The following is a 24,628-nucleotide window of genomic DNA, read 5'->3' as shown; positions in this document are numbered from 1 at the left end:
ACTAAATTACAGTTGTACCACAATACTTCTCACAAAAGAGATGGGGGGTGGGGGGGTGGAAAGCAAAACAACAGAGTAGGATACTATAATTAAAAAACCACAATTTCCCAAGATTTTGATATACAAGTATCACAATGGACAGAAACACTTCTAATCAAAGACTGAAGTGTATCACCCATTTCTCTAAAAAAGCCCAATTATATTTCTATTATTTCTATTTATGCTATCATCTATCTGAAAGACCACAAAGCTAAAATAGATTGTACTGTTTCTGTAAACAATATAAAGTATAGGACTGTTATATTATACAATCATTTCAGAAAGAACTGTCACTTACCCAAATGAAGCAAAGTAGTTTATGTGGATGAAGTAAATTTTCCACACTTTGGTAACTGAGTAACGTGAGAACTGCCATTTACTGATCTAGAACACATCAGAACTAGCACCACCACTTATCTTCCATTCTTTTAAGTCAAATCTCATCTTATTGCTTTTATGAAAGAATCTGAGTCCTTGGCACTTTATTTTAAAATATTTCATTAATTTTTTTTTATCTATTTACAGAAAAACAAATACCTCAGAAAACAACCTAAAATCTAAAGTATAAATAGGTATCTAGGCTAGTTGATGTCTATCTTCACTATTGACCTAATATCTTCTTGCTCCACTTTCTACCCAAGTAGTGTGTAAAGTAATTATTCACGGTTCTCAACAACTGTTACAAAATACCAAGTTTGTAATTAAGCCTGAGAGGGCTGTACTTTAGCTTTACAGAAAAAAAAAAACAAACAGTGGCACTATGTCCATTTGGTTACAATGTCTCCCCTTTTAACATGAGCTTAACAAAATTTGTGAAATCAATTTATGAGGCTGAAAAGACAGACTGAAATTTTCAAAATGGTACTCTTTTGCACTGCACTTCAGCCCTAACCTTAACCTGAAGTACTATCAATGTCTGCATTTACAAGGCAAACAACTGTAGCACCTGCAATAGCTTACCCTTTAATACTATCAAGCAACCAAAGCCACATTTTAATGAAGAATTCACAATTCCAAGCATGGAATTCAGTAAAGAATGACTACACATACATTAACAAACCCCATTAAAGTCTACTGGCATTCACGTGCTTGTTTTATTTTAGCATTTAAAAACAGCAGTGGAAGTTAGTAATAGTACTCAAATGACATCTTAATCAAAAGCAACTGAATTCCCTCTACAGGCAATACACAGAAATCATTCTGAATGCAAAACTTGACTGGAAAATACAGCATTCTTTTGCTTACTGCTTGTTTTATGATGAACATCTATTCAGAAACCAAAAAAACAATTTCTTATGTATTTCAGTATTTCCCTAAGCCTGCCTCTGTTCAGCAGATTCTCAGCTGCACACAATTTAAGGATGATGCCTAACTCACTGCATAAAGGCAAAACAGTAAGAAAGATGAGAGCAACCATCTCAAAATACTTATTTCTCGGTGAGCCATATGTCATCAGCCCAATATTGGCAGAAATACTAACTACAAAGCCAAAACGTATCTTTGCAAAGTCATTTAGGAGTTGCTCTTACAACTGCAATTAAGATAACACTAAGCAGTAACAATTTTGGTCCATCTTACTTCCTGCAGTTATTAAACACTGAAGTTTTGTCAACACTGAAACAAGCAACCATGGGGAAAAGGCAACATATAATTATCATAATCCCTTAGGATAAAGAATTCCTCACGTAAATCCACGTGATATCATGTACATACAAAACTAAGTAAACAGATATGGTATCTTGTTAGTATGATGACAGGAATACTATCTACTGTAATATACTAGACATGCATAGGTATCACTCGCTGCAATACAAATATGGAAAAAAATAGAATTTAGCAGGTTGGGCTAATGATATGAGTATGACAAAGGACATCAGAAAGAGCAATGCAAAGGTCATCCATTATTTATCTAAAGGCTTACTCTCAAGCAATCTAGTTACAGTGGCTTAAGAAGGTGTTGGCACAATGAACTACTTAAATGTTCTCTATTCAGGACAATCAAAAGTAAAAAACAACTCACTGAAATCTGCAGCAGTGAGACCTACAGAAATGAGAGCTGTTCTACTGGCAAAGTGAAGCTATTGCTCCAGTAGATCCCTGCGTCAGAATGTTTAGGACCTACTCTCCATTTGTTATGCAGCAGAACAGTTATTCACTGCTTTATAGTGGGGTATTTTTGCTTGTCTGGGGTGTGGATCACCCGCCTCCAAAAACCCTGGGTATTTTTCCACATTAAATAAAATAAATTATGATTATGTAACTTGGCCCATTCTGAAAGCATATGTTAATACATTGGTAAACGACAGAGCATTTACCTTTAGGACTGTAAAAACCCACTGCCATGTCAATGCAAAGACAGTATTAAGCTTGACTCTCTCTGAAAATTTATGTGCAGCTACTGCACAATTAATTACCTATAATGCTCGACACTACAGTTTATGGTTCCAAGGACTACTTTTAGAAGTTAAGCTCCATATTGTAAAGGCAAAAATAAAATCAGATCTGGTACAACTTCGGTGGAGAACTGAGTGCTTGACACTGCATTTGAGGTTTGGGTCAGTTGTAATCTTGCTCGTTCTCCAGGGCTTTACCACACTTTAAGACAAGTCCTGGGATCACTACAGTATCCTACTGTCAGACAGATTTAACAAAACGGAAAGAGGCCAAACCATGCAGGACTCTGAACCCAACACCGAGGAAGTGCTACAGCTTGGGTAAACGGCCCATGTCCGGGCAGCAGCTGGGCCCGAGGACTGCAAGGTCTGATGGTTCAGAGGAGCGGCCAGAGAAAGGGCGGCACCTGCACGGGCCGGCGGCAGGGAACGGAATTCCCGCCACCGCGTGCCTCCTCACCCTACCGTAGCTGCGGGACTGCCCGGAGGGTAGGCTCGGCCGGGGCGACGCAACCGCCCGCCCTTCCCCCACCCGTCGCGGGCGCCCACAGGCAGGCAGGTGCGGCCACGTGCGGCGGCGGAGCGGCTACTTCCGTGTTTACAGTCAGCTTTCCTCCGGTGCCGTGCGCGCCTCCAGCGCCGCGCCGCCACTCCTGCCCCAGCCGCGCGCCCATTGGCAGCCAGAGCACCCCACCCGCCAACGACGGCGGCCCCTCCCCCGCGCGGGGCCCCGGGGAACGCGCCGCTTCCGCTACGCGGCGCGCGTGGGGGAGGGGGCGCCACCGCCCCCCCGCGTCGCACACGTGGGGCCGCGGCCCCGCCGGCGGCGCCTCCTCCCGCCCCGTCGCTAGAGCAGAGTTTAAGAGGGCACGGGGGGAAAGCAGCAGATAGCGGGAAACGCACGCGGGGCTGCGGTGGCCGGGGAGGCTGGGCCGCGGCCCTACGTGCGGTGCGCGGCGGCGTTCGGCCTGCCCGCTCAGACAGCGTGGCGGCGGCGCTCGGAGCGGGCCGGTAAAGGGGGGTGGACAACAGCCTCGCGCACTTCCTGGTTCTCGCCCTAGCCTCCAAAACCCTGCTGAACTCCGCACACCCCTCCGCAACTCCAGGCGCAGCGACCCCGGCAGTGCCGCCCGCGCGGTGAGGCAAGTGCCGCGGGTCGGCCGCTAGCTGGGCCGGCCGCTACCAAGGTGATCACTTCCTGATTGCCCTCCATTGCCTCCCGCCCGCCGCCTGAGCACGCCGTGCGCCGCGCCTTTCCGCCCCGGCCCGTCCCCCCTCCCACCCCGCGTCTGCCCCGCGCGGCGCAACTCACCGGCCCGAATGAGAAGGTCGAGCTGGTTCGTGGGCCCCTCATGCACGGACGTCGCCATGTTTACGTTGCCGGAGCGGCTTCACATTGACGGGCGGGCGCGCGCAGGGGCCGGCGGCGAGGCGCGCTCCCGCGGGCGGGCGGAGCGCTCACCGCCACGGCGCGCGGCGGCGGGAGCGCTTCCTGCGGGGCGGCGCGCACGGTCCTTCCGCTGCCAGCCCCAAACAGGAAGTGCCGCGCCGGCTGCCGCCGCAGCGCGGGGCCGTCCGCGAGCGGGGGGAGCCGCTGGCTGCCCCGCGGCGCAGGCAGCGCCTCCACGTAAGGCTCCAAAGACGTCCGAGAGCAAGGACGCAGCGCAGCCCGACAGGCTCCGCACTGCCCCGAACGCCTTCCGCTCCATCTCTCCACAGCCCTCGGCCATCCGCACCTCCGTGCCCCAGTGACAGTTTCTGACCGGGACAAACCGCGCACCGGGATAAGCTGGACAGTCCTCACCGAGGCGACCGCTGACGGATTAAAAAGATTTCTCCTTGACAAGTCCCTGAGGCACCTATGTTAGTAAAAACTTGCCAGAAAAGCTCGGTCCTCCGTGCCTGCAATCCAGTTATTCCAGTTAACCAGAGGCCCCATCCATCCTTCATCTCTTGTGGGATGAGAAACAAGTTTCATTGCTCTCTTAATTAAAAAACCCCCAAACCACTACCACCACTTTTTAGGGTTGCATCCTCATGCCCTGAAGAACACCTGCATCAATAATGCCGCAGCATTACCTGCCAGGCCCCTGGACAGAGGCACCAGTCAAGAGAAAACATTCTCCACACTTCCCACCCATTCTCTGTGCTGATTACTCCCAGGGTAAAACTTCAGAGCTGCATGCAAAGAGCAGGTGCACCAAGAAAAGCCAAGTATGTCTTACACAGAGCTATGCATGGAAATTACACATAAGAATTCCTTCATTAACACCGCACACACACCTGAGTAGGCCAACATTGTTAAGCCAAGAATCTAGCAAACACTTGCTGCCTACAGAGCCTTCCTTGAACACATCTTCACAGCTTGATTAAAAGAAAGTGAAGGGGTCCAGCTGCAATCTAATACACAAACTCTTCCCCTCTCAAGTTTCAGTAGTCCTAGGACCTCGATCAGAAGGAATAATTTAGAAGCAATTTTCCCCAGCACCTAAATCACAAAATAGTATCCAGGAAAAATCAACTCCAGCTGGTAAATTCAGTGCTTCAAATTCTTGACAAATCCTACTCCTCCACTACAACTCTCAAGACATTATAGGAATACATTTAATTATTTTAGTTATACATATGTATAATAAATAAATAAAAAAATCAGGCAGTTTGTATACAGAAGTCATCTATTCCTGGGTGTAAGAAATTAAATTTGTTCAGTGCCTCATCAGATAAAGAGCAAGACCTGCATGCAACATCATTTGTTCTCACACTCAGGCCATGATATCTAAGGGTAAGTCTGTGCTAAAATTTTGCCAGTCAAGATCCTTCCTCAGCCAGAAACATGGACAAAAAAGGCAACTAGCCAGCTGTGAAGGCAAAAAGCTCTCATGCAGATCCAGTTTTGCCAACAGCAGAGTGCTACTGTCAGTTTTTGTTATTCAGAGAGTTGTTAGCAGTACTAATAAGAATTCCTTCCATCAGCATATTTCCACTAGGGCACTGCTATATTCTCTAGCAGCAATTTTCCTAGTGGCAAGCCCAAGAAAAGGCATTTCACTTTTGGTAGGCACACACTTAAATGTGCAATAAAATTTAATAGTCCTTCATTATCCTCAGATTGAAGTGGAAGCCTTACATGGAGTAGTTGAGCAACACCATAGCTTCAGCTTATGTACAGAATACTGAAATAACCATGTAGTCCTGTCACTTTGTCCTCTGTACCTCCTGTTGTTAAAAACTGTAATTTACCCACACTTCAAGCAATAAAATACAGTGTAAAAGTTTGTCTGTTTAGATCCAGGTCAAAAGCTGTATTGAGATGCTAAATGCCTTTCAAGATCCACATCCATTGTCAATAGTGAGTTCACACTACCATACTTTGGAAAAGGTGCACTCAGTTTTTTCCTTTTTTGGTTGCTATGTAATTCAGTGAGGATTGTTTACTGATTGCAGCTTTCAGTCACAAACTGAAGTGTTTGACTCATACCCAATACACTTTTGCTTGAGATGTGTGGACTCCTTGATTAAGTGCATTGGCATTGTCTAACTTTTGACAAACCCCATAGATCCAAAATTGGAAAAAAGAGTATTAAACGTGAAGTTCTTGGTTTAATACCAGTTTCCTAAGTAGCACTTATTTACTACTGCAGGCACAGACTTGGCACAGTGTTTGCCAGTGCACATGAAATGGACAGCTGCAAACAAGTGTTCTGATTCTTCCCTCTCTCTGATCATACACAGAGAGAATATCACTGGATACCCAAGGGATTCCAATCAGTTGAAAATGAAAAGAATCTGAGTCTGTGCACTTTCAAGATTAATATCCAAAAAGCCACAACAAATTTTAAAGTGACCTGTGCGTACCTTATCTATATTAGTATTAAATAATAACACTTGTCTTTAAGGAGGAATGCAACTTTCTCCTAAAGTCCTACAGTTTCATCTGCTTAAATGATATGATTTCTAGTACTTTATGAATACTGTTTGATTTAGTATAATAATAAAATTTTATTATTTCAGGGAAAAAAGAAGATAGTCAACAGGAAAAAGAGTAAATATTCATTTAAATTTTTAATCTCTTTTAAAGTCTCCTTTTTAGGCTAAAAAAGAGGGCCACAAAATCTACTCAGTGGGTGGCCCAATGAAGCAGGAAATACTCTAATGGACCAGGGCCACAGGAAATTGCAGAAATTTTATTTCTCTGGCATGAAAAAAGTTAAAAAAAAAAAAAAGTAGTAGTAGAGTAACAGATTTCCAACTAGCATCAGTCTGTGTCAGACAGAAACATATTTATTTACCCTAGTTTATTGGGGGGGGGGGGTTGTTTGTTTTTACTGTTAATATACAGAGACTAAACTTTATTGTAATTTTTTAATGTACAAGTTCAGCTGTCAAGATTGCCAGGTCAACCTACATACTACATTTACCAACTGCCATGAAAAATACCCAGTCAAAATGTCTAATAAGCTGGAAAGTTACCATTCCAATTATGCTTCTAGTTACTACAGTCCTGTTTGTCATAAGCTTTAAATAATTGCAAGACAAGTGAATTGTATCTCCATACTTGTATAAACACAGGAATAAAATAATCAGCTCATGCTTTCTGGGTAAGGGATATGGACAACTTTGTTCACAATAAAGGAAATGTATCACTTATTCTCTGCAATATACACCAGCTAAAACTCATTCGGATTCTTCTGCAAAACCAAGACAACTCAAAAAAACCAGCTGGATGTGACTAATTCCATCCCGAACAGGAGATGTAAATTCAAAATATGAAAAACTGGTGGGTTTCATCAGATTTGCAGACTTGGATTGGAATAGAATCATCAATTATCTTAAGCATCTCCTTGAACAGTCCTCAAAACTAATAGGACATTCAGTGCTTATAGAGGAATCGTCATTCTCCACTCCCATAGTCTCCTACGCAAAGTTGTGTTTCCTGAAACTCTCACAAACATGATGAAAACATTCTTTGATAACCGACTAGTTTCTCTTGGGAAACTACTTCACAAGCACTGTAGCTTGAAATGCTAAAAGTACAGCCTTCCAATGGCATCTTTTGCTTCCATTGACAGCAAATCAGAAAAGAAAAAAAAAAAAAGAAAAAAAATTATGTGCATTTAATTAATTTTAGCCACAGAGGATTCCAGTTGTGTTCTAGTAAGACAAAGCTACCCTGGGAAAAGGCAATTACCATAAAGCACTTGCTTATTCTTACAGAGGTGAGTTGTTTGAGTTAATTTAAGTAAGTAGGAGGGTAGATGGCAACCTGTATGCTGGTTTTGCATTAATTGACTTGTGGTGAAGAGGGAAAAAGTCAGCCACGGAAGCGGTTCTCTGTGAGGTGCTGCTAGCAGCTTCCTCCGAGCCTGGCAAAACCAATCGCTAGCTAGCTCTGAGAATTAGCACACTGATAAGCCAATTAGAAAAAAGCTGATAACGCCTCTATGATAACATATTTAAGAATGAAAAAGCGCGAGAAGCTCTCTTGCTCTCTGTTCTCAAAAGAAGGGGGGAGGGGGAGGGGGCTTGACACGCGCCTGTCCCGGGGGAGCTGGCCTGGGCTCCTTCCCAGAGGGGGCCGCTGGACCAGGGGTCATCCTGGTATCGTGAGCAACCATGCAGCCGGAGTGGCTCCGCGTGGATGCGTTTGTCTCGGCATGGCTCGCAATGGACTTTATTTACTTAGCTGCTTTTAACCAGACATGCTGCAGACAGAAAGACAAAAGCAGCGGCAGCAGTTTTTCTTCTTTCCGTGTCCCGCATTAAGAAAAGGCGCGGAGTGCAGCCGGCAGCTGGTGCGGCTTGCACAGGGCTGGCGGAGACCACGTGAACCAACAGACAGCGAAGCAAGCCGAACGATTCCCCAATTGCGGAGCCTGGTCAGGAGTAACCTTTCAGCGCTGCAGAGCTCTATAGAAACTTTTCAATTGATAGAACTTGAGAACAAACGAACCTACAAACACCAATTCTCTCCCGAGTCAGAGAAAAGAAAAAAAAACGAAGAAACGTTAAGAGAACAATATAGCAACACTAAGGTGCAAAAGAGGGAGAGGGAGGAGGAGGTGCTCTGGATATCGGAGCTGAGATTCTTCTGCAAGCCGTGGTGAGGACTATAACACAACGAACTGTTTCCCTAATTCATGAAGTGCATGCGGGGATGAAGCATTCACCCACAGCCCATGAGAAAAAGGCACTCGTGCTAGAACATGTGGATGTTGAAAAGGTGTGATCTGGTGAGAGGCTTGAACAGAGAAAAAGAAACCCTTGCTTTCAGAAATAGAGGAAGAGAACCCTTGCTTTTATACTCGAAGAAGTTCGTCCTTAAAAACTGCACCCCATAAGCAAGATGGCCCACGAAAAGCAGTTGTGGAAAGACTGCTTTGCCTGTGGGAGGGACTTCACGTCGCAAGCAAGTTCCGCGCGGACTGTTAGCCGTGAAAATTAAAACCAGGTTCACAAGAGAACTGTTTCCCGTAGGAAAGAGCATAGCATAGCAAAAGGGACTCCTTTCCCTAAGTGAACTGAAGACTTTGTAAGTGACAAAATGACTAAAAATCCCACATTTTGTCTCCCTGTGCTGTCGGTGGGAAGGAAAGAAGGGCGGGGGGGGAAGAGTGAGGAATTCTAACGTTTCATTTTTAGTTCTCATTATCCTCTTTTAATTCTGTTAATAACTTTTTCTTTATACCTTCTAAAATTTTAAGGCTGTTCTGCCCCTAAAGTGTTTTTCCCCTAATCCTTATCTCACCCCATGAATTTTCTTTCCCCCTCCTATGCTTTACTATAGGAGAAGAAAATGAATACATTATTTTCGTCGGTGCGCTGGCGTTTGGCCAGCATCAACCTATCACAGTCTGAGGGCAGTATCTGCAGTCTACATAACTGCAAATGGTAACAGAGCAACAATCCTGAAATGCCAACCACTTCTGAAATTACTTGCAGCTTTTTGAAGTCCAGGCATGTCCTGTCCCAAGTGCCCAAATAATCTACTAATTTTAAAGTTACAGAAAGGTCAGTTTTTCCCAGGCTCCCAAAGAAATTTCCATCTAATAATTACAGAAGTAGCTGCTGTCTTCAACAGCAGGCCATCACTGTTGCTAGCTATTATTGCATAGCAAAGGTAATAATACAAAGAAGCATTTTTAACAGTTAAATGTCAGAAAACATACAAGAAAATGCAGCCATCTGTTTTATCAGCACATCAACACAATCATTAGTAACCACTGTGGATTTGACACTAGAAAATGCCCAGATAGCAAAATAACCACAAAGTGTCCCTGGAAGACAAAAGGAAATACTGAGGAAAGTGGTCCATGACTATGCCAAGCTCACTTTCTCGACTGTACCTTATGAAGTCTTAAGAATACCAAAGCCAAATGTCTGTCACAATCTGCACCTTTGAGTGGACTCAGGATCTGATGTCACTATTCATACAGCAATTAATGATTCCAAACAGAAAAAAACAAATGTATCCTCTGGATTTGGCACTACCTCTGACAAACTGAAAAAGAGTTAATAAAAATAGCAAGTGTGTACATTCCAGCATTATTACTTGTGCACGCAAAGTAAGAAAATTCAGCCGTCTTGAAAAAAAATAACCCAAAAAACAAACCAACCCACAAACAATAGATATTTATACTTCCTACACTTCCCTGCTTTGTAAGGAAATTCTTTATTTCCAGAGCAGTCTGTTAGACAATGATACGTCAGATATTTTCATAGCACTCTATATGATTTTTTCAAAATTAATAGCATTTGAGAGTGGTAATAGGCTGGCATAGAAACTATGCAACACTCGAGCAATTTCTCTGTCTAAGATGTATAAGTACTTAAAGCTTTTATTAAATTAAAAATTAAAGCTTTTCTGATAACAACAAACATCTATTCTGTAAGTCCACTGAATGTTTTTAAGGACTAAATGTCCTGCTCAAAGACATACGGCTTTATTCTCATCCTACATTTTTTTGTCAACTACAACGTCCCATTTAATATGAAGATCACTTTTAAAAATTATTACTTTCAATACTTTGTCACTAAATTTTTGATCAATAAACACCACTAACTCTTGTGCACTCATACCACAATGGGTTTGGATGCTCCACTGCATTCTAATTTCAAGGTAAAAAACGCCAAAATTTTCAGCTTACATTCATAAAATGCTGTGGCTGAGTCCTCACAGTAGCAACCTACAAATTCTCACTCCCAGCTGCAACTGGAGTTGGGAGTTTGGAGGAAAATCCATCTATGCATCTGAAATTCAACCCATAATGCCCCACACTAGCAAACCATTGAATTAGCCGTATATCAGCCTCAGAAAATAAAAATTATGTCTGAAATATGAAGTTAAATTAGTCTTTATCACAAAATATCTTGCAGCATGCTTTCAGTATGAATGGAGCACTGAAAGTTGCAAGACAGAAACTTGAAATCTAGAAAGAACTGGACAACACAACCAAGCTGCTACTGTTATGTTAAAATACTATCTTCCACAGAGCAGTTGTAGAGCTCTCTTCTTTAATTTCTCAGAAAAGGGATCTAAATAAAGATGACACAAAATCTAAGCTGCAGTTGCATTTTGTTTCTGAATTAAGAATGTTACTGAAAACAGATGTATATAACCTTGGCATAACTGCTCCAAGCACACACAACAGGAGGGGAATAATTTTGCCTCGGTATCATCAACATTTAACTACTAAAAGTGCAATGGATTTCTTGGCAAAATAAGAATTCACACGGATGCAGCAGCAGTAGCAGCATGGTGTGAAAAATAAAATTATTTGACATCCAAACGACAAATTCTTAACCAATTAATGTATAGGACACATCTAATTCTTGCACTAGAACAAGCGGTTTTATCTTGTTTATCTACCTAATAGGCTTCATCTTAGCTCTTTGAGGAAGACAGTGCCAACTCAAAATGTCAGTTTAATCAAGTTGTTAGAATGCCCAAACTTTTTTTTTTTTGTGATCAGCACTGTCCTCTAAAGCAAATGGTCTCTTTGCATGTGTGTCACACTGAGCTGTCAGTGTAAGAAAAAGAAGTTCAGTCAATAGGGTATGTCAGCACTAACAAAAAGTACACGAGAGTGTGTTAACTCATTTTTCTTACGAGGCAGTTCAATCAAATAATGTCTGGCCAGAATTAATGATAACACTGCTTTATCCATCACTTACACACACATACCATAATAAAAAAGGTAAGATTCTAACCAGATCTAATACTGAGTTCTTAGTAGATGATATTTAACTGATGAAAAATTATCTGAGAAACCATAGGGTTCACAGGCTTAAATTTCTATTAGAGACATTAGAAGATAGCAGTTTTAATCATAGTAAGGGAAAACATAGAAGAACAGGCAGTAACTAAAGACTGGACATAAGCTGATTCCCATAGTGATAACTGTGTAACTAGTAATCTGAAATTTCCTCTGAAAATGTATGTATTTTATTTATCCATTTGCTTTAACTGCGGGAGAGTTAAGCCTAAACTTCCTGTCTATTCAACATCCTTCCTCCTTAAGAATCACTATCAATTTTACATGATAGTTTCAACTGAACTTGCTGCTCTTTGTAGCCCAATATTTTTTCCATCCTGGAAAGGGTAATTTTCAGGTCTGCATTTTTTTCATGCAGATCTTCCACTCCCATGTGGCAATAACAGTTTTAGAGTCAAAACAGGCTTTTAACACAGGGAGGATTTCTGATAGTACATGAAATTAAAAACTCTGGTACAATTCACAAATTGAATGATATTTCAGCTTCTTGAAAATAGTAATTTTGTTTCTTCTTTTATCTTACAGCTATGATGAAAAAATAAATCCCAAAATTGTACTTGGTGCTTTGATGATTAATAAAAAAATAAGGGGAAAAATACTATTCATACGAGATGTTAGAGTCACTAAAACAATTAAATCAGGGTCTACAGTGGAAATACTGAAATACATGTCTTAGTTAACTAAAAGAGTAGGCATCCTCCACATTTAAGATCTGCTCACATGACTGTGTTATCTTCCATACTGCCCCTATGGTAAATTCCAAAATTAGATTACCATGTTACAGGTTATATCCATGTTACAGGTTCTGTGTGGCGACAAAATAAACAGAACTGTAGAAATTGTTAACTTTAGACTGACTGCTTCTTTAAAGAAAGCAGCTTCTGCTATTATGTAAGCTACAAATGTTTTGTTGAATAAATCCTAAAACTGAAGAACTAATTACTTTACAGACAAAAAAAACTGTGCAGGAAATGAAAGAAAATAAAATTTGAGTATTATTAGAAAACTCGTTAAGAAGGAAATGTCCTTTATGATATAAACACATTCACTATTGCAGTAAACAAAATTTTAAGGCTGTAAGTCAGTTCTCAATGATCTAAAGGTACTGCTCTCAATAATACCAAACAAAAAGGTAAACAAACTTAAATACTATGTCAATCTAAAGATTTTATTTCCCCTTCCAATCATTACAACAGGCACTCACTATTTCCACAAAGAATGTCATAGGTCATTTCAGGTGACCCATATTTCTATGTTTTATTTTTTCTAGAAAATTCCTTTTTCTATTCCAAGCAAATAGGCATTTTTTTACGGAAAAAATACAACATGAACCAGTAAGTCTTTCTTGTTTGCTGAAAGACACTTGGGTTTTATTTCTGTAGTTAATAGATTGATTTTACAGTTAAAGGATTAATTATAAATAATGATCCTTGATTAATGAATCAAGTAGTGATTAGTAGTGAGAAATAGTCTGATGGGGAGAAAAAACCCCAATACTCTGCTAGAATTAACTAAAAATTCATGAGTATTTATAATGATCATATAGTATATTTTATTTGAATTGTGGTTTCATAAATGTGAGACATTTTTCATAAATGTGAGATATTTTTTAATTAAAAACATTGCAGATCCTGATTTTGACCTTGGCTCAGCACTGCCTGTCTTCATAGTCCACACAGTCTCAAATCCATTCATAGAATAGCAAACCACAAGTAGAACCATTCAGTGCACAGCATAGATCATCTCTTTAGTGTCCTATGTAAATTCTCCCATAGCATCTTCCCCACAACATTTTTCACACAGGGTACTGATCCCTATGTCTGGAGGCTAGAATAATGCTACAATTTAATAAATTAAGAAGCTTTAGATTAACTGTAAAGTAGCCCGAGGCTATTTGAATGTGTGTTGTAATGCTATAAACACCATAAATCAGCTGTCACTGGAATTGCCAATGAACTGCCACAAGAAAGGGAAAAAAATCAGGTCCATGGCCAACAGGAAAGATAATGACAAAGGAGGGTGTTATTATGTGAAAAGGGCACCTTCCCAAGCACCAAGGATTCTTTAAGATGGGTTTTAGTACTGACCATGATGTCTGTAGAATCTAGAACTACAAAAGATATTAAGTCTACTCATTCTTGGTGCAACGACAATACATTTATCAAATAACATGAAAATTTTTGTAGCAATTAATTCTGTCATTTACTAAGTGGAATCTATTGAGACTACTTTAGCAATAATACATTTTTCTTCTAAGATGTATAGAAATCAAACTGTTGCACCTCTCTAAATTGGGATTGTTAGCATAATAAAAGTATATACTTCAAAAGGTTAACACCTTAAAATGCTCTTTAAACATTGTACCTTGTTTATTGCCTTAGCCAGCTTTCTCATTAACAATTACCATGGCACCTGTTACCACTTCTCTCCTGCATTAAATTGTTACCTATCCACAGCTTAGTACCTCTACTGCAAAATTAAAATTTAAAAACAGCACACTCAGATTCACTGTCCTGCAATTCACTGCTAATAATGGTGCATTACCAAAATGAATGTTTCTCGGTGCTTTCATACTAACTCTCTTCCCATCTTATCTCTCTTTATGAGAAATAATCCAGAAAGACTCTGGCTGTGCCAAAACATGTTGGTCACAACACCTGCCTCACAAGACTGCCTCCCTCAGAACAGCCTAACCCAAGCACTCCTTTCACCAATACTGGACATTACCAATACTGGACATTAGCTCTGTGCAAGGACCAATACTCATTGTCATGTGTAATCACACCATGAAAACCCCACTGGATTAATAGTGTATATATACACTACATAAATAGTACTTAAAAAATGGACTGTAGGAACAGGTGTGCATTCACAGTTTTTAAAATCTTCATTAATTTTAATTTCTCCCCACTGTTTACTGGCTTTTCAATGTCCATTAATTCTTAGATCAAAACTATTAAAACAAGTAAATATTTGCATTGATTTAAATATATCATCATACTAAATTTTTAAGAATATATTGTCAAACTGTGAAAACAAAAGAACATCAACAACATCATCAACAAACTACATGCAGTCAAGACATCTCCTACCATCTCCAGCCACAGACACCAAATTATCAGATCAACTGCCCTATAAATTTTAAGACCATACTTTCAAATATCAAGGCTTGGAAGCACCCACGTCCCTTTCTTTGAATGGTATGTTACATAAAACTATTCCCATAGAAGTGCTACAGGTTTTAAATTGTAATTTCCCCCAGTTTATTATGACCATAAAATTATGCTTAAAAACAGAGTTCATTTGCAGCTCTTTATCCTAAAAGAACCGTTCTGTTAGCCATTAATTTAGCCATTAATCTACAGAAATCTTACAAGAAACAGCATATTTAATGTTTAAAAAACAACTTCTAAATACTTAAAAATCTTCCAAGTGTAAGCTCTTAAAGGTTTTCAAATTTTACAATTTAAACTTAAATTGTAAAACTCAGTCTGGGAAGAACACACTCACTTCTCACCTTAATCTTTGAAGTTTTATTATTATAGTAAAAAATTAAGTTTAAGAAATACATGATTTCATACCTTCTCTTTACATTAATTTGTTGAACTTCTAATTAGTGTATTTCTTTCAAAACACATTTCAGTAAACTGGAATTTTAAGTACTGTCCCAAAACCTGCATCATTAGTTTATGTTCACCTTATGAAGTTGATGCCTGTGACTTTTGCTGCAGTGCTACAGGATAACATCCAACATGAAAAGGATGTATGAGCAATTGCATCCTCTGTTTACTGAGAAATCTACACTGAAATTTACATAATCTGGTAGGAATGCATATAGACTTAATGAGATGCCAAGTTAAGCAGCTGAAACAGTCTCTCACATTGTTTTTGCTTTCCTGATACCATGAACTTAAACTCCAGCTCTAAATTAGGCAACCCCAGGATAGGAACATATGGTACCTACATCAAGTGAGTCTCACCAGTTACACATGGAGTGTCCAACAGGACCTGTCCTTTGGTTGCAGTTCTATGTACTCCCTACTCCAATACTATGCTAATCCAGCAGAAATTTAACTCAAAAATACAGAACACTTGAGGGTCTCCTTGCTATTTTTCTTCTTGCAAAATTAGCATTGAGAAGTATGAGAGGCAACACAAGGGAGCAAGAGGGAAGGACAGCAGGAATCATAGCCCAACAGTCAGATGTTATTAGGCTGCTATAGCAACAAAGCTTCACAGTTTTTGTTTCTGCTTTAAACATACTTTTGTGCCCCTCAGAAAATGCAAACCCCCCTGACTGTGTTCTTTGGAGAGAAGGTATGCAGAAAGATTTGTGCTTATCACTAAGCAGTTCAGCTTTCACAGCAAAGGTCCACTCCTTTCTTCATTCCTAACTTGTTATTTTATAGACAGATGTGTTAATTTCAATCTATTAGGCTTATTGCCCATAAAGGGACAGCCCAACTCCATTCCCCCTAGTCACCCACTCCTGCAACCAAACCAGCAATAATACAACTCTTGCACCAAAAAGGCAGGATAGGGACAGACAGGAAGGGGCAAGAGTTGGAAGATGGGGTAAATAGAGCCATGCAGTTACTATTTCCAACTGCCCTGCAGTTGTGCGGCTCACACACAGTGTAAAACTATTCTAACCAGCTTCCTGACTCAGCTGATTTTTAAAAAATCCAAGTTTAGTTGTCCAGTAAACTCCCTGCATAAGTATGTAGCAAAGACATAAATGAAGATCTGCCTGCTCATGAGGGAGGAGAGAGTGTCACAATGCAGCACCCTGAATATAACGTGACATTTTTACCTGCCAAGGTAATCCTGTCACTAATGAAGCCTAGAGTAAAACTAAACTTAGAGGAAAGAGATGTGAACCCACATCAAGACCTCCATCTTGTGGGTAGACACATTCCTTGGGGATTTCTAAAAGAACAAAACCTCATGGAAGAAAATAATTAAGTAAGTCTACCTGTTTCCACAGTTTCAGTCTCAATTTCTTGTTCCTCTGCTACATCTTGCATCAGGTAAGTCTCATCATCATAAACCAGGACCTGAGCAGCGTAACCCTGTTCTAGTCTGGCACTAGGAATTGGCTCCACAACCACTGCTGGGAATTCAGAGACTGGCTCATTTTCCTATAGAAAGGAAAAAAAAAAAATAGGAAGAAAAGAGAAGAAAAAAAAATGCTCTAAATACTTGCACTATTGAATTCTATGTCAATATTTTCCTCCTATGTTCTTATATTCTTTATGGAATAATGATAGTAATTTTAAATATTTTTAAAAGAAATTTTCTTCGAAAGCAAGAGATTAAGAGAATAAAAGACAGTTATCAGCCATTAGAGGGGGCTTTCTAGATCTCAGAGATATTTTCCTGTGTTTAAGGACTTAAAATTTAAAGCACAAGACAGCTTTAAGATAGCAGAAAAGAGCACACTTTCTAATGAAGACCCTCAGCTGTGGGAAGTGTTTCTCCTCCCTCTGCTTGATGAAAGGTAACAAAGACTGACTTTGCACTGCAAGATTCCTACATCTAACCTGTGTCTTACAAACACACATTTTGGGTTAAGTGCATAAGTTATTACAGAAGAACTGGCTACTTCAAAGCCTATATGCTCATCTCTACTTATTTAAGGATCAAAATGTCTGTAAAAGCACATATAATCAGTTATAGTGTTGCAGACTTAGATCCCTGACAGATTCTCTTTATTAAAAGCTACAAGAGAGTAGAATATATTTATTATTTGTTGATAAGAATGCAAAATACAATAAAATATGCTGTGCTGGCTAACTTCAAAAGAGTCCATGTATTGTTCTGCTCAACTTGTTCTATACCTCAATACTCATCTGAGATCTTTAAAGAATGCTTAGTATAGAATATAATTTTGTAAACCAGGTCTACAGTTGTACTGCAGGTTTCAAAAATTACTGCTCCCACTGCTGTGATAACAAAACCTTCTACTAAAAGATATTAGAAAAATGGCTGCACTCTTCCTCCTTACAAAACAATCTCAGACCCATTTCATTTGTTTTCACAGCAAGTTTACAGCGAAATTGTCTTTCAAATTAAGATAAAAGGTTTCAAAGTTTGATAGTAAATAAGTGCTATTTACTTTTATAACCTCTTGGTTTTTTATTTCATTGCTGTCAAACTCCAGGGCAGGGCCTCCATTGTCAATCACTACTGATGTCATGGTGAATCCCCCGAAGATTCTTTGAGAACTGTTATCTCACTCGAAGATAGTAATGCTGATAACCTCAGGATATCAAAGGCTTGAATTCACAATCCACTGCTCTTAAACAGCTAGGCAGAGGCTGCTGAAACATAAAATATTTTTAAGTTATTTGCATCATCTATACTCAAAAGTCTTCCAATGTTTATGAAATCTCTTGCATACTGCATCTTTACATCAGAATAGGGATCAGCAAACAATGAGATCAGTGGTCTATAATGAAGGTCAGAATTTGGCCCAACATTTTTAAGAAAACCCATCCATTAAAAGGCTACAACAATCACTGAGGTCTGCAAGAAAACAGGACCATCTAACATACATTGAAGAAAAAAATTATAAATACTCCAATGGGCGAAATCAGTAAGTCTGCTTTTCAATAGCAGGAAGTCAGCTTAAACTAAACTAATCTTGCACATTTAGGGAAATGCTTGTTTGGATTCCTGCAGAGTAACTGGGCTTCCTGCAGGCAAGGTTACAGTAAGAAAAATTACAAATGCTGATCTCCCCAGCCAGATGCAAACTAAGCAAGGAATAAGCATAAGATACATTTCAAAAGAAAGAAAAAATATACACAATTAAAAAAAAAAAAGGCTTTTTTTGCTCACATAGGCAGTCCACCTTACATGAGAAAGCATGACCAAACTGTAATATGACCTAATATGACCTAATTATATTTAATTTGTAACAGTACAACACCCCCCGCTCCAGTTACTACTTTATTTTCAATTGTTTCATTTGTAAAGCTAGCATCACTTTTTGATGAAGAAGAAAACTAAGACCTCTGCTCCCCAAACAAGACTTGGGCCAGAAAGCCTTTAACAGGCATCTCTTGAAGCCATATATGCCTGTCACCCTCCAGATTTTTAGAATAAAAAGCCTAGATCTTACCTATCAATTATTCCAAAAGTCTTTAAATTCAAAAATATGTAAAGTAAAAAAATAACTGTTTAAGAATACACTAAATCAATCAGAAGAAAAAAAAAATTAAAAATCTGTTTTATTGCAAAACCTTTTCTTCTTCTACAGTTTTCCATTTCTATACATAAAAGAAATATTGCCAATGAATCATGACCCAAAACAGAAGTCCAAAAAAAGTTAAATTGCATTTTAATTTGGAAGCACAGACATTCCAACCTGTTTCAAACATCAGCATTATTCCTGCAACTCAGACTTGTGGCTACGTGAACATACAGTGCTTCATATGTACCTCAGCTTAAGCTAATTTCATTCTCATGCAGAATATTAATGCAAACAATCAATAATAATAAATATTAATGCAAATAAACAATCATATACTAGACCACATCTACTGTATATTTATATTTTACATACTATACTCCTACACAGGTGGCCCAGTAACTGCCAAATTGCAGCAATTGAAAACACTCAATCTGTTTACAAGATCAGGTTCTCTCAAAAACATGTTATTTCTGTCTACTAGGTTACAAAATATTTAGATTTCTTTTATGCTTATCTATCTCTACATGAATCACCAATTTCCTATAGAAATGAAGTTAAGGCAATGCAGGAACATAAATGATAATCCTCATTTTCCAGTTGGGGCAGAAATCCTAGTAAGGGCCTTACAGGGGAAAGAAAGTACACAGAAGAATGTGTGAGATGCTATATCTCAGCATTCATTAAAAGAATGGTACCTTCAGACTGAATACGTGGAATAGTCCATGAAGGTACTCAGTCTTTATATAATAGGATTTGAACTTCATACTGACATTCCGTCAGCAATGTTTTCAAAACTCTGCCAGGGCAGAGAAAACAACAAGCCCACTCATCAGCAAGTAAGAAGACAAAAGAGTTTCAGTTCAGTCTGGTTTGGAAGTTCTAAGTTAAAGCAGATACTCAAACACACCCACACACCTACATGTATGTGAGTTTCCCACAGATACAGCCCTTTCTCAATGAACCAGCATTTCCATTCTTCCCTTTCCCTATGTAGCACGTTTCTATGGAACACTTTTTGCTTCTCCCTCAAATTTCAGTAGGACACTGAATCTATTCCCCATCCTCTCTCTAGTAAGTCCCAGTTCATTTGATTTCTGTAAAAGGAAAACACTGCCGAGTCACTTCCAGGAATCAGCTCAGAAATTCACATTTCCCAAGGCTGAGTGAGCCAAAAAGGCCAAAAGACAATTAGACTCAGACTCTTAAAGTAAGAGATGATTCAGGTTTGTAAAAGACTAGGCTGTCCCCAGTGATACAATAAGGTAGCACATAAGCTGGTTCAAAGTCCAACTGGTTTTGAAATACTGAACAACCTGCAGAAAGATTAAAAGTAAAAACAAGAAATGAACACTACAAATTTAATTCCTCTCTGGATATATGCTTACAATAAAGCGAAATACAGAATAACATCAGAGGAGAAAAAATAAATTTAATACTTCTGAAAGAAACACTTTAACAGTTCTGACATCCACCCTTTTCTTCCTGGTAATGGAAAATTCAGAGAAAAACTAGTTCTGAAACATTTGGAAAAACCCTTACAACCTCAAAAACATCCTTGCTGTTATTTTTATACATATCTCATGGAAAAACAAAAATAAGTCTACATGCTCCCATCACCAAATAATAAAAAACAAATCCTCAACCAAACTAAAAATTCTGAATCTTGAATACTTTGTGTCACCAGCAAGAAGTTTCTAACTATTTATGACTACAAAACACACAACAAAGACTCATTTTTTTTCTAACTTTCACTGGTCAAGACAACCAATTAGAGCAAGTCTTCAGAGTCTACAAAGCACTTGTCATAAAGGCTGAAAAATACCAGTTCATTCACATACTGAACAGTACATCTGTCTCACCTACATTATATATCCAAGTGTGTCCCTACAAGAAATCCAAACTGTTCTTGTGTGTTTCTGGCAGAAAGCTTAACATCACTGCAAATCACAACTACGATGAACATATCCCACTAAAAACAGTATCTTGATTCCCCTGTGCACAACCACCTATCAAGCTAACAGGGAAGCAAACATGAAGCTCAACAGAATAAAAGATAATTGAAAAACAGTGTGGAAAGGATGGTAGAGAAGGTCATCTCTTTTAGGCCAGACCTTAAGTGAAGTTATTTAGGATTGATTTCAAAACAAAACTCTAAATATAACCCTGAAAATAGCTTTAGCACGCTTTCACTTTAACTATAAAAGAAACTAGCAAAAAAACAAAACAAAACAACTCAAAACACAATGGTTGAAAAAAGATACCCCTACATGAAAACAAGACAAACACACAGAAGTCTGGGTAGCAGTGACCAGAGGCAGCTGTTCCTACAGTACTTAGAACCACCACAAGGTTACTTGGAACAACATCCCCCTTTTATTCAGGTTACATCCTAAATCTTGAGGAGAGATTTATGCAGATACCTACATAGATGCAACCACAAGTGCAGGACTCCAGCTAGCAGTAGCATCACGCACACAGTTGTTTTTTGTTTTGTTTTGTTTTTTTTCAAAGCAGCCTTCTTTTAGTTTCATCAGAAAAAAAAGTTATGAAAGTTGGCTTGAAAATTAAGTTAGTTATACGTGCAGAGATACACCAGTCAAGATTACTGCAGGATCCATTAACAGGACCAAGGCTTCCTAAAGGCACTAAGGTGTTCTTTCATAAGCAGAAGCTCAAATACAGCAATAAATGCCACTATCACTCTGATACATATAAACCATAGCACACTGTAAAACATTTCATGTTGACTGAAAAGTCTTTTTAAAAACGTTTTCCCAGATCATATTTACAGCTCTGGTGATCTGATTCACACTGGCATGTGCAGAAGAAATGGCAAATTTGCTTTCTTTTTCTAAAACTAAACAAGTCTAAGAACTTGAAAATTAACTTACTGAAAAAGCTGTCTGAGCAGAAAAAAAACCCCTAAACTTCTCGCTAAAGTTTGTTGCAGGGGTTTTATCAAAACTAGGATACAAAGTAAATCTTTGCATCTACAAGGTCAGGGGAGCATACAATCCATACAGTTTACAGTACTTTACAATTTAGACCAAGCACTAAAATTTATAAAACACTAATCAAAATAAGGGATGGGCAAAGTAGTCCTACACACACCATACTTCTCAGGTTTTCATACAAAAATTAAATATTTTTTTTTCTGAATGCACAGAAACTACTACGCTGTATCAAATTAATGATGCATCAAATCTGGTAAAACACTAGAGGACCTCCTTCCTTACATATATAATTTGATAAGTTGATCATCGAGAGTTTGCTCTGAAACCTCAATAGCTAAAGCTGATGAGCCCCAAAACATGTAAGCTTATAATCAGTTAGAAACTATTAACGTTCTGCAAAAAGCTTTGTGGCTTCAGCAGGCTCCTTCTGAAAGAAGAATCTGCATCTCATCCTATTAGCAGGCTGTCTTCCCACTGCTCTCTATTTAAAGTTACCCTGTAACCTTCTCTTCCCCCTGACAGAAGTCCAGCATACTTTCCTTTAATTTCTACCTCTCTTTCCACCAAATTGATTGTTGGTCCTTAACAATCATTTCCACTCCCCCACAAGTCAGAGTAAGGAGGAATTATTCATCATTTTACATAATAAAGTACAGAGACGATTAAATTAAATGGTGAGGATGTAGGTTTAAAAAAACAAACCCCAACACACATTCTAAAAGGAAGCAGTGTGCAAAAATTCTATAATTAGCTTTGATAGCACATTCTAGATGTCAAAAACTTGTGAAATTTAAATTAGACAGCTTTATAAAGGTAAAGCCCCTGAGTTGCTTATGAGACTACTGAACATAAGGATGTGTGTAACAGTCTAAACTTTAGGCACCTTCTGAACCAGATACTATCGAAACCTGAGAGATGAAAAGTATGTCACTGATGGCACCACACAAAAGAACCATCTTTTTTACTGCACCTTTCCTAAAGCAACTATTCCTGTCCACTATAAGAGATGGAGTGAGAGGAGAAGGAAAAACAATAAACACTAGACCCAGAACCTGTCTTTAAACTTACTATAAGGTTGTGCTGTCTTTGCTAAAGAAGTTAAATCACTAAAGAAAAGTCACAAGGAAGGTAACGGTGACCAGCCATAAGGGAGGGAGCAGGCAAAATAAAAAACTGAATTATTCAAGTGAGGAGAGACAAGAGGGAACACATCCAAAATGGTAACAGATAAACACGAACTGGGCTCACCCAGCACGACGTGTTACAGTCCCGGTATAAAGGAAAGTACGCCAGACTTCTGCTGTTTATCCGTGGTGCAAGCAGCGCAGGGCGCACAGCGATCCGAGGGACGAGGCACGGGAGGAGCGATCACGCATGCGAGTGTCCAGCGCACCCGGGCTGCCATGTTCTCCCGACGCCCTGTGTAAACAAGGCGCTGTCCCTTGGCGCTGCCCCAGTCACCTCCCCGCTCCGCCGCCGCCCCGCTCCCAGCACAGCCCGGCCCGGAAGGTTGTAGGCCTGTCCCGGGAGGCCGCGCTGCCTCGGGATGTTTACATTGACAGCGCCAGGCACCGCCCGCCGCCCCCTCCAGCGGGCGCAGACCCCGCAGGGGGAAGTGGGACTGCCCCGGCTCCTCCGCCGCGCCCCGCGAGAAACCGAAAGTGTACCTGCGGAGGGCGGTAGGTGGGAGGTGCCGCCGGAGAGACCTCCGGCTCCGCCACCTCGAGGCCATTCCACACACTCCGATGGCCTCCCCCGAGCCGAGACGGCCCCGCAGCCCCTTCACAGGGCAGCTGCTGCCTGTCAGCACCCATCCGCCGCGGCGGCAGCAGGAGCCGACAGCGCGCCCTTACCGTGCCCGTGCGCCCAGAGGCCGCGTCTGTCGCCCGCCCAGGCCGGGAGCAGGAAGCGGCGGCGCCGCCCGGGCAAAGCCGGGCCGGGGCCGCCCCGCACGGGAGGGGCGGGGGCGCAGCGCGCGACCTGCCCGACCCGGCCCGCCACCGCCGCCGGCGGGCGCGCGGGGGCGCTGTGGGCATGCGCGGGTGCTGCGCGCCTGCGCGGGACTCGCCCGACTGAGGGAGCTCTGCGGAGCGCGGGGGGGTTTATAGTGTGCCCATGAAGTAATGTCCCCTCACGCTCCGGCCGGTGTGTCCCGAGCCGAGAAGAGTCCGTGTTCAGGACTCAGGGAGCGAGGTTGAGGGGAAGAACGCAGCAGGGTGTCGCTGCCCCTCTTCTGTCGGAACAGGTGCTTGCATCCACACCTCGCTCCAATCCCGCGGGCGCGGTGTTGTCCTAGCAACATTTCTGCCTTCGTGGGCAGCAGAATCAACCGTCCCGTGTATCTGGCCAGCTGCGGAGCCTAAGGCATACAGAACCAATTCCGGACAGTGTTTAAATGCTGGCCTCCAGTTCTACCCCACTGCAGCCGCCTCACAGAGCACATGGGTTTGAAACCAGTCAAATTCGTAATCCAGGTTTTGTTGTTCCCTGTCAGTATGAGATGCACGGTCAGACTCCGCTCATGAAGCAAGCATGTATCAAGACTGTCTTGATCTAGCCTGGTCTGATACTTCGAACAGAATTGGTCTTCTCCTTTACAAACATTGGGCTTCAACATTATGCCATTCTTGGCATTTCACAGAAATAAACAGAAGAGCTTTAGCTGAAGAGGAGGCATTACATTTTCATTGCAGACAGAAAGAAACCCCTACATTGCTGTGAAAAACAAAGTTCGCTGTACTGGTAAATTTTAAAAGGTTTAATAAACGGCAA

General features: G+C 40.6%; 1 protein-coding gene across 33 annotated transcripts in view; it reads right to left on the bottom strand.

The window, feature by feature from the left end:
• ELF2 (E74 like ETS transcription factor 2) overlaps positions 1-23,886 on the bottom strand; it is a 35,067-nt gene extending 11,181 nt beyond the window's left edge. The window contains exons 1-4 of one of the 33 annotated variants that reach the window (XM_023926411.2): positions 23,710-23,886; positions 23,105-23,275; positions 17,823-18,024; positions 16,680-16,845 (exon numbers count right to left, since the gene is read on the bottom strand). In XM_023926411.2, coding sequence (XP_023782179.1) covers positions 16,680-16,845; positions 17,823-17,903 — 247 coding nt within the window. In that variant the 5' untranslated portion in view covers positions 17,904-18,024; positions 23,105-23,275; positions 23,710-23,886. Of the gene's footprint in view, positions 1-337; positions 424-2,059; positions 3,174-3,335; positions 3,689-3,744; positions 8,798-16,679; positions 16,846-17,822; positions 18,028-23,104; positions 23,276-23,523 lie in introns of those variants that run through there. The other 32 variants (XM_023926409.2, XM_023926410.2, XM_086889839.1 and 29 more) reach the window with 32 other exon arrangements.
• Positions 23,887-24,628: the final 742 nt, after the last annotated feature.

Source organism: Cyanistes caeruleus, chromosome 5, assembly GCF_971803275.1.
Source record: "Cyanistes caeruleus chromosome 5, bCyaCae1.hap1.1, whole genome shotgun sequence".
Taxonomy (NCBI): domain Eukaryota; kingdom Metazoa; phylum Chordata; class Aves; order Passeriformes; family Paridae; genus Cyanistes; species Cyanistes caeruleus.
The sequence above is the reverse complement of the archived record's forward strand: the minus strand, read 5'-3'. Positions and strand labels throughout refer to the sequence as shown.